This window comes from Hippoglossus hippoglossus, chromosome 4 (assembly GCF_009819705.1).
Source record: "Hippoglossus hippoglossus isolate fHipHip1 chromosome 4, fHipHip1.pri, whole genome shotgun sequence".
Classification (NCBI taxonomy): Eukaryota; Metazoa; Chordata; class Actinopteri; order Pleuronectiformes; family Pleuronectidae; genus Hippoglossus; species Hippoglossus hippoglossus.
In genome coordinates this window covers 12,311,416-12,322,494 of record NC_047154.1, presented here as the reverse complement: position 1 = coordinate 12,322,494, position 11,079 = coordinate 12,311,416, and the positions used below count along the sequence as shown (strand labels likewise).

General features: G+C 39.1%; 1 protein-coding gene across 1 annotated transcript; it reads left to right on the top strand.

Annotated features, from left to right (window-relative positions):
• Nucleotides 1–5,317: 5,317 nt before the first annotated feature.
• foxd2 (forkhead box D2) lies at nucleotides 5,318–7,787 on the top strand. Its single transcript, XM_034583677.1, has one exon. The coding sequence runs from the start codon at nucleotides 5,790–5,792 to the stop codon at nucleotides 6,891–6,893; it is 1,104 nt and encodes a 367-aa protein (XP_034439568.1). The 5' UTR covers nucleotides 5,318–5,789; the 3' UTR covers nucleotides 6,894–7,787.
• The last annotated feature ends 3,292 nt before the right edge of the window (nucleotides 7,788–11,079 follow it).

The window sequence follows — 11,079 nt, the reverse complement described above, 5'->3', positions numbered from 1 at the left end:
AATCCATATTCAGGCCTAATTGTGAATAGTAAAACATAAATGGCCCCTGTCAGAATATTATTGGGATATTATATATATTCCAAAATGTCTTAAATTGCTGAATATTGCTTCTCAATATACGTTTCTGTAAGACTTAATTTTACTTTTTCCAAAAGTAGAAACGAAATGACTCACAATGACCGAGCCTCATGCAAATACATTCCTATTTAAAAGGTGTAAAGCCATTTAAATCCGTTTGACACATTCCATGACTGTATGTCGACTTTAATGTTTTTTATTGTGACACATTTCGTTCATATTTCCTGTGTTTTACAGTTTTTTTTAAAAAAAGTTCGTTATATTATTCGTCAGTTGTTCTTTTTCATGTAAATAGTTTGTATAAAAACTTTAGTAAAAGACAAGTGTTTTTATTGGTGAAGACAGGTGTTCTGAAAATAAATGCATTTTTTAAATAATTGTTGTCTTTGTTTTTTGACTATTTAAATGTAATTCTAAGTGATTCCGTTCCAGAAGGTTGATTCAAATCGTTTTTCCTATATATTGCTCCACTGATCAGTAACAACTATCATTTGTATAAAGTTTATTCAGATTTTGGCAACAGGACTACAAATCTGAACTGAAAATAAAAAATCATATTTAGACAAATAAGGTATTTTTATGATTATTATTTAAGTGTTGCACCCAACTTCCGATCTTTAAATATTGGCCTGTGGTAAGACAAATTACATGTTTAATGTTAGCCTTGTTTCACTAACACAAGGTAAACACATGGCATGTGTGTCACATAAATTTTGATATTAAAAAACATATTAAACCTTTATAGCAAATAGGCTATTATGAGCAGAACAGATGTAAAAGTTAGTAGAGTCAGTAATTAGAAACAAATAACAACATTCATCATCATCATCATCTCACTAAAAAACAGATTACAGACTACCGGAGTAGTTGTTGAGTTGTAACCTCTCAAACTGTAAAACACAAAACCATCTATTCAGCTTTAACTTGGTTTGAAACCTGAAATAAAGGCCTGTCATTAAAAACTGGGAGAAATCGTCTTGCCAGTACAAACAACATATGTAAAAGAATCACAAGTAGCCTGTAAATTCTCTTTTACACTTTTAATATCACTTCAGAGATAATAATAATAATAATAATAATAATAATCTTTATCACAGTTTAACTTGCAGGTTGAACGGTAACAGCTAAGAGTTTTGCCTTGTAATTAGTTTTTGTTTTCCACTTAAAAATGTCTTATTTAACTCAATTTGTCTTTTTGCTCTTTTCAGGATCACTTCAGCAATAATCATTGTATTAGAAATTCTCATTTCTAAGCTTTGTTATAGGACAATCATTCACTAACATACAGTCATATACGACAAATGGTTTTCTGATACAGTATTTTTTACAATATTTGTATGACACACTTGTGTAATGCACCAGCACTTCACTGCACATCCACGGACAGGACAAGATAAGATCACATGAAGTTCTTGCCACAACCAAAATATGTTTTACATAACTTTTAGTTCCTATCTTTAAATTTTCGGTTTAGTGGTTGTGGAAACACATGTAAATATTTTGAGGAGCCATAATAAAAAAAAAAAAACAATGACAAATCATTGGTTATCAATCTATTTATCAACAACTACTCCGATTTGAATTTCTTTAATTAGTTTTCTGTTGAAAATGAAAATATCAACTGAACATTAATCATAGTTAATTGGTGAAGCCTGGATGATGTGCAACATGAAGTCATATTCCAAATTGGTGTACTTGTCTGAATTCAAAAATGTAAAGCAAAACAAAAAGAAAACACAACTGTTAAAAACAAGTCAATAAAGAAATTATATTGTGACCAATTGTTAACAAGAAAAAAACTCCTCTGATATAATTTTGCACATGCGGGTGATCAGCATTTCCATCAATCCATAATGTGACTTTTCATTTCCATGCGTAAGTTGCAACACGTTTACAGGTTGCTTGAAAGTTGCTTGTCTGACGACTGTTATGAATCAGATCAAATCCTCGAGGCCACATCACAAGCAGTCGATGGGCTACATGCTGCCTTATGTGCACAGAGAACCTGGAGGAAACGGCTGCTCCAGGTGAGAAGTTCCCACCACTAGATGGAAGCAAAAGCAAAAAGATGTTGAATTTTCACTCTTAAAATATTGGCTTGCTTTGCAGTTTGTACATTTGTTGCAAATAAGTTTTTCAATCAACTAAGCAGATATTAATGTTCCAAATGTTAATTTTGTAAGAAGGATCTGGTTGGTTGGCTCTATATATGTCAACAATTCTAACAAAGTCTTAACCTGAAATGATATTGCTATTAAATCTTTGACTTTAGTTTTATTGTTTGTTGTAGCACTCTCTTCTTCTGCTTCCTACTCATCGTTAAATTAATGATTTCATCTTTCTCCCAGTGTTGTTCTGTTGTGTTAGTTCAATAAACGTTGGTTCCGTATATGAAGAGTTAAAGGTTATAGACACAGGGCAAGAGAGAGAAAACTTTTATTGGGGAGAACTGGTGGAGTTTATGATAAGTTTTAAATAGATTTAAGAACCTGCTGAAAGGTTCTGTATGTAAGATTTAGGTGAAAGGGATCTATTGGCAGAAATTGAATGTTAAGTAATCCTAGTGATGTTTTCACTTGTGTGATTCATCTAAATTGTACAAATTGTTGTTTTCTTTACCCAAGAATGGGGCCTTTATATTTAAATACTTAATTTTTTACATCGGGAGCAGGTCTTCTCTACGGACGCCACCATGTTGTTTACAATAGCCCAGACTGGACAAATTAAAAACATTTGGAGTTTTTATGACAACTGAAGGCTACCACAGGTTTTCATTCATGTTTGGAAGGGGAGGGTGAGGTGAGGGGTATTCAGCTGCAACCTACAACTTCACCACTAGATGTCACAAAATTCTAAACACTGAACCTTTAAAGGTTTGTCTTTATAACTTTTTTCTTATTTTATCACTTTGATTGTGAATCACTTTTTAACTAGCGCCTGTGAACAGTGCTATAAACTTTGCTTAATTTCTGATTCTTGTGCATTTCATTCAATTAAGAATTGCTGTACTTTATATTTGACCTTGATAGACAATATCATATTAAATAGAGACAATATTTCCACATTTCTTTCTGGATTACATTAATATGGAGCGACCCCATAACTGCCATTTGACTTAATTTTGATTTGCCAATTTCTTGTTATCTTAGAATATCTCCGCAGCTGTTAGTTATTCCACCTCATTCAAAACAGTTTTACTATTTTTCTAGTTTTACATGGGAAGTTACTCTTGCGTCAAATGCCATTCAATTCGAGTATTATTACTTTGCAAACACCAGGGGGCGCGTCAACACCACAAACTGCTGTGACAGGAAACCTTGCTCAAAGGCAGATGACGGCTCATGAATTGTCAGCCTTTGAAAACTTGTAGAACCTGAAATACTATATTCAGCTGCTTGCGTTTTTAAATTTGAATAATAAGAAGATTTTGATTCATTAGAAATTATAAAAGTAAATCTGAGCAACTACACAGTTTTCCTGAATAAATGTAAACGAACACTCATAATCCTTTTTTTTAATAATCTAGTTTAAAGACTGATTAGGACAGAAAAATAGGCCCGTGTATTTTTGAATGGGTGACGTAGCCCGTGTTTTACTGTCAGATACAATATTGGTTTGCAAAACAGCAAAAACATCAACAAGTCTAGACATAAATAATTACAGCTTTGATATCCAAGGAAGACATCCCATTATTATGTGAGCCGCATAACAGAAGACAGTGTGGGAGGCAAAGTAAACAATATAACACATCAACAAATAAACAAATAAACAAGTAAACAAATACAATACAAACCCTCTGCCACATAAAGGCATTACAATAAAAAATATGCAATTATATGAGCCTGTTGTGAGACGTGGAGAGAGTGTACTCCCTGTGGGGCAGTTGACAGGAAAGTGTCAGGATCTATTTCAGATTTTAAAAGGCTTGTGACAGGCAGGTCAGAGAGGAGGACACACGGCTCAGTCGGAGCTTCTGCTGGGTATTAAAGGTGCGGCGTGCTTCACTTCAACTGGATTCCTCAGTGCAGCAGTCGTCTTCTTCAATAAAAAAAAAAAAAAAGCAAAGCAAATACAATGAGGATTGTAGTTATTGTTTAAAAACGTGTTTTAATGACAAGCAGCAAGATAGATAAGGCGCTGATGTAAAGCCAGTACAATAACTCTGCGGTGTAATGAACTGGAATGTCCCCCCCTGCTCCAAATGAGCCCGCACACGTTACGCGCACATTACGCACACATTACACATTGTCATCTGCTGGCCTTTCTCTTCTGACGAAGACGAATTGGAGCAGGTTGCAGCGGACTGTGCCCCCGTGCACCCTGCAGAACCATGCAGAAAATGCACATGGATAATGTTGTGACTTTTCAACGAGGAAAATACAAAACCCGTGAGAAGTGATCTGGGAACAGACGGCGGGCCAAAATCTTTTATACGGAGGAATTTAAAACGAGCTAAATCAACCATTTTGTTAGGGACCAAAGGAGACGCAGAAATGACCCACAACGGGTGCAAATAAAAGTAAAAACATATCAATTAAACGTCAAACAAAGCAAATATGGCAATATCTTTTTATATGCATACACTAAGTACGAGAAAATATCCATTTCTGAATTTACCAAATACATAATGTTTGAAAAGGACATAATAATAATAATAATAATAATAATAATAATAATAATAATAATAATAATAATAATAATAATAATAATAATAATAATATAATAATATCTTGTATGTTAGTAATATATCCCTATAAACAAATCAACGTAAACGAGATTTGAATACTCAGTATTGTGTTTGCTGGCTGTTTAATAAAAATCTCAGTCATCATCATCCACTAATACACTAAAAATAAAAAAATAAAAAATAATGAGTGTCATAATTTGGTCAGTGAGACATAATTTGTTTGAAATGCATTTTTATACATATTCCTATTTTTGAACAGTCTAGGTCGATAATATATTGATCAAGTACAGAGTAAAGGTGATTTCCACAATACCAAATAAATGTCAACTCGAAATTATTATATACATCCGAACAACCGACGAGATCCACAGATTTGTTGTTTTTATTTTTAACTTCATTTGTTTCAAACCAAACATGATTTCAAGAACCATGGTCTGATATTACTTGTTGCAAAGTAATCGCGTCCAGTTCCTGGTAACGGTGACTCAAAGACCACGTGACCAGCGTGGCCCTATAAATACCTTTTGAGAGCTAAGGAGGATAGTGTGACAAGTCTGGCTGGATACCTACCCAATCCCGTGCGTAAACGATATTTTGGAAAGATACTTGGATTTCCAGAAGTAGCTTTATAAATTGACCTACAGCACAAACCGATCGCGGGCGGAATCAATTGCGGACTGAAGACAACTGAAGTGTGTATCGGTGCAAGATCGATGATCTCTGATTGTCTTTTTTACGCGTGAAAACCAAGAAGTTGTTCGCTGGATGAGGACCTCGCACGGCCCCGCTTGACCAGCCACGGACGACCAGGAATCGCCCAAGCCACAGGTCAAAGAGTTATTTCTATTTTTGAATAGATTCTAGCCATGTGTGCATTCAATAGTTGGAGATAAAGCTGCAGCACAAGTCTGGTGTGGTTGTACGGGGGAGTGTGTGTGTGCGCGCGCTCTCGCTCTGAAGCCTCACCGGACCACAGGAGGAGGAAATCTGGGAGAGTGGAGGAAGAGAAGCGGCGTCTCCAAGGATGACTTTAGGGACGGATATGTCCGATAGCTCAGCACTGTCCGAAGATGTGGACATCGACGTGGTCGGGGGTGACATATCCGTGGGGAAAGACGGAAAATACATTCACCACGAGTTCAACTTGGACAATGACTCCGACGATAATTACTCCCAGAACGCGGCAGAGAGGGTTTCCTCTCCCGGGCTCAGCAGCTCCGACTGTCCGTCAGAGCAGATGGGGTCCAGCGCAGAGGCTGGCACCGTGATCGGGGACAAAGCCAGAAAAAGTGCACTTGTGAAACCACCGTACTCTTACATCGCCCTCATCACCATGGCCATCCTGCAGAGCCCCAAGAAACGGCTCACTCTCAGCGAGATCTGCGAGTTCATCAGCAGCAGATTCCCCTACTACCGGGAGAAGTTCCCTGCGTGGCAAAACTCTATCCGCCACAACCTTTCCTTGAACGACTGCTTCGTGAAGATCCCGCGGGAGCCCGGCAATCCCGGGAAGGGCAACTACTGGACCCTCGACCCGGATTCCGCAGACATGTTCGACAACGGGAGCTTCTTGCGCAGGAGGAAGCGCTTCAAGAGGCATCAAACTAACGAAATCCTCAGGGACGTCGGTGGTTTCCTACCCGGGTTTGGATACGGCCCGTATGGATACAACTATGGACTTCAGCTGCAGAGCTTCCACGCAGCTCACAACCCGTATCACCCACACCACACAGGTGGCTCCTTCCCGTTCCCCAACGCGCCCTGCACCTTGCCCTCATCAGCCGCACTGTTCCCTGCGCCGCATCCCCTGCCCTCGCTTTTAGGCGCTGATTTAAGAAAACCCTTTTACCCCCAACTAAGCCCTTCTCTTGCGCCTCTCAAGACGGACTCCAGCACCCCGAGCCGGCCTTCGTTCTCCATTGACAATATCATCGGCGCAGCCAACTCCTCCGCTTCTTCCTACAGCGCGCAGCCGGGCAGCCAGGCGCAGATCCTGGCCATGTTGACCCCAGCTCTGGCCTCCGCTTCCAGTCACTTGACCCTAACACAGGACAGCATATTACAGCCTGGGCCACAGAGTGAGACTTTTACCAGCAAACCCCCGAACATGAACACTTGTCCTTTCTAAAAGGAAAAAGAAAAAAGAGACACAAAAGCAACAAAATGCCCGTTGAAAACATTTTATTCAAAAGCCACCTGTGGCACAGTCCCACGTGAAGGTAGGCGGAACATTCTGACTGACATAAGAGTGTTTTTCCAAATTTGCTAACAATGTTAAGAGAGGAGAGAAAGTTTTATTTATGGCTTGTAAATATGTGTATAATATGGAGAGACAAAGGGAAGAGAAGGAGAGGGATCTTTTTTCAAACAATGCTGGGCCTGCAATCTGCCATGTGGCCTTCATTTGTCAGTGGGAGGAAAAAACAAAAAAAAACAACGATCCTGTTATTTTATAAGTTAAAGGTGTCACCCGTGGTTATATGGGGGATGATTCACGATTTAAAAAAAATTATAATTGAGAATTCTATCATGATTTATGCTTTTTTTTCCTTTTCTTTTTGTGCATCGTGAGAAAAAATGGCACTGTTGTTGTTGACATATTTAGGCTGACAAGAGACGGCAAACTCAGGTTTTCTTAGAAAGCACATGGAGATGAAAGAGGGGAGGGTGGGCTTCTGACACAATGACCATTTCCCACCCACCCCTCTGAATATCTCCTACATGGTGAATTTGTGACAATATCATTTCATGTTGTTGGACACTTAGGCTGTGTGGTTTTTTTTGTTGGTATAAAAAAGAGCGCTTTACCTCTCTCAACCCTTATAACTGTTGTTCGTTCTTATCTATTTCACGATTCAATCTGTGAAACATAACGTATGTCATGTGTTGCCAATAGAGAGAGAGAGAGAGAGAGAGAGAGAGAGAGAGAGAGAGAGAGAGAGAGAGAGAGAGAATCCTAAATGTTCATAGGTCATTTTTGTTGTAATGACAAGAATAATAAATGTTTGTGAATTTGAAAAAAGAGAGAAAATCGTTTTTTTTTTAAAAATTCATGAAAAGTTGGTGCTTAAGAGATGTAGTTCCTCTAAAAGGGTTAAACAAATAATGGAGTAAACAGAAGAGCACGAATTAAATTCGCTTAAATCAAATTATTGGTTGTTTTTTAATGTTTTAACCTTCAAAATGAATTCTTTTGAAATGTATTTCAGTGTTGCAGGATTTCAATTGAGCACATTTTCCATTGGATACATGCGCACGAAGAGGAAGGCTACTCTTTACGCATTAAGGCCAAACCTTAATATTAATTCTTGTTCCAATCAGCTCCCCATTATAATAAATGCAGACGTGACCACTTGCAAACAAAAGGATCAGACAAACTCGATTAGACTTGCAGTGAGTTAAGCATCAAAAGATCACCACGAAATTCAGTTTGAATATTTCAAACACGACTCGATGTAAATAACATCATGAATATCACGCAACAGTGCGCAAGTATCCCTCTTGTCTCGCTCGCTTTGTAAAGCACAGTCACCCCCCCCCCCCCCCCCCCCCCCCCCTAAATGAATGGGGCATGTTAGCGGGCCTCGGCGGTGCGTAATTGAAAGTGAACAAGGATATACCCACGGTCCTTTTGGGACTTTCGTTGCTAATTTGTAGCAGCATTTTTCACCGGTCTCCCTAATCCACCATAATGCGGCTTTCTGGGCCGTTTGTTGATGTTGTCAGCGCGGACCCCTGGCCCTGGGGAGAGAATGTGCGCGCAGCGAGCGGTCCCCCCATGTGAGCCCAGCCACACACACACACGTTTTCAGACCCCATGAAAAGCAATCTTCTCAAAAGGCCCTCGGTTTTTGCCTCGCTTTCATGTCATCGTGTGTTGTCTCGGGACACGTATAAAAGAAGCAGTGGGACTCGTCCGGCCACAGAAAACAGGCCCATTGGTCTTTTTTCCAGAGTTGTTGGAGCACATGTTTCCAGACAGAAGGAGGGTGTAAAGCCCCCTTTATTCACCAGACCTGTGCGTAAATGGTTAAATTAGTTTGTGGGTGTTTTGACAGATGATTATTACGGATGAAGGGTGGGAGGGCTGACTCCTCTGTTTTCCCTCAGCACAGCTCACTGAAAGTCTTTAAAACGAAAACTAACACATGACTACTTTCTTTATGCGCAACCGGCCTTTCTTTCTCTCTTTCCCTCCTTTCTCTCTCCTTGTTAGCGCAAATTGGGCCAATTGATAAATTTGAGAAACAATTTTGATCAAAGCCCGTCCTCCCTCTGTTCAATCGGCCATGTTAATTGATATCCTGCATATATAATTTGCAAAGTAAATGAGGTAGAAAAAAACATTAGCAGACTTTTGAAGTTTTCTCAGCGCAGCCGCTCGGACAGGGAGTCATTACGCACCGCATCAGTCCATTAAAATCCACATGGAGCGTTTGCAGGGGTGGTTAAAGAAGCATTTAAGTAACGACAGGAACGAGTAGCAAGCCAATAAAAATCACTAGACACAAAGCATAACGCGCGCACACACACACACACACACACACACACACACACACACACACACACACACACACACACACACACACACACACACACACACACACACACACACACACTGGATCTGCCACGGAGGAGAGGTCCAGCCAAAGATACACACTTTGAAAATGGACGATTTGAGACTGAGCACATTTGTGTAGATCTTCAATAGTGTCTCCTGTCTGCAGTGAGATTACAGACCTGTGACCAGAATAGACCTGGAACTTGCTCTTCCTCAAACCACCACAAACACTGTGCACACATTAGACATCCGGAGGCGCATCTTCCAAAAACTCCCTATACTTTTTCACGTCCAGGTCCTAATGGGATATCATCACTGCCCATGTATCGACACATTAATATACTTCCGAGACCCTGCCCTCCGTGGCGGGCTGTCACACTGAGACCACACACAGCTTGCACCAAAGAGAGAGTGCGCCTTTAGTTACAGGAGACACAGACATTTGTCATTATTCAAAACTGAGTGATATGTGGAGTGACAGCCAAATGACGCGAGAGTCACCAAAAACACATTTATAAATTCACCATGTCTTTTTAAAAGCTTCCATATGCTGTTGGGGCGTAAACACAGTGCGCAGCCTTAATGCCGTATTTGGTGCCGACCATTTATTTAGAGACCAAGATGTCAACATAAATTTCTGTCGTGTTTGCACACTAAATGTTTTCTCCTTTTAGGATTCCCTAAAAAAGGACAGGAAGTGATTATAATTATTATAATTATTATAATTATAATTATTATAATTATTATTTTATTATTATTATTATTATTATTATTAGTAGTATTAGTATTATTATTAGTAGTATTATTCGTTAATCTGTCTCATTTAAGGGGAATTAAGTTAAATGGAATCGCTTCGATCTTTCATTGTCAATAACGTTAGGTCGTTGATCGATACACTTCTGGGTCTTGAAGGACACGGAGACAGAAGGTGTGCTGACACCACGAGGAAAGATTGTTTGTACATGCGTACGTGTGTGTGTATGTGTGTGTATGTATGTATGCATGTGTATGTGTGCGTGTGTGTGTGCGTGTGTGCGCACGATGTCAGGGTGGTCTTCAAGGTCGCTCGTCAAATTAAACAGTAAATCATTATTCACAAACTGTATATAATATAATATAATATAATATTATATTATATTATATTATATTATATTATATTATATTATATTATATTATATTATGCACATAGACATTGTGGGACATCCATTATTATTTTTATTATCATTATTATTTCTATCATTTTATTCCACTTGACTTTGACCGTGGCCCCTTCAAACTGTTTTATTCTACATTTTAAAGAATTATGTGGACAATATAGACAAAGGAGGTGGCAGGTGCTAAAGCAAGTTGCCCAAGTTAACATAAGGGCCAATAACACCGTATTAATATACTAGATTTAAGTTATGACTTTGATGATTAGGCCTATACTCGAAGAGACCAAGTTTTTGGACTTGGTTTTGCCACTCCTGAAAACAGAACCTTATTTTACTTGGTGGGGACATATACCCATCTCTCTCTCTCTCTCTCTCTCTCTCTCTCTCTCTCTCTCTCTCACACACACACACACACACACACACACACACACACACACACACACACACACACACACACACACACACACATCCTTGTGAGCCCCTCTGATCATTTCCCCTCATAAACCTGCAACTTGTTGAGCTTGTAAAACTGTTGCAACGCTTGTGCACTTCTTTACCTTTATGGCCCAGGGAATACATCTTAACATTTTCTCTGTGTG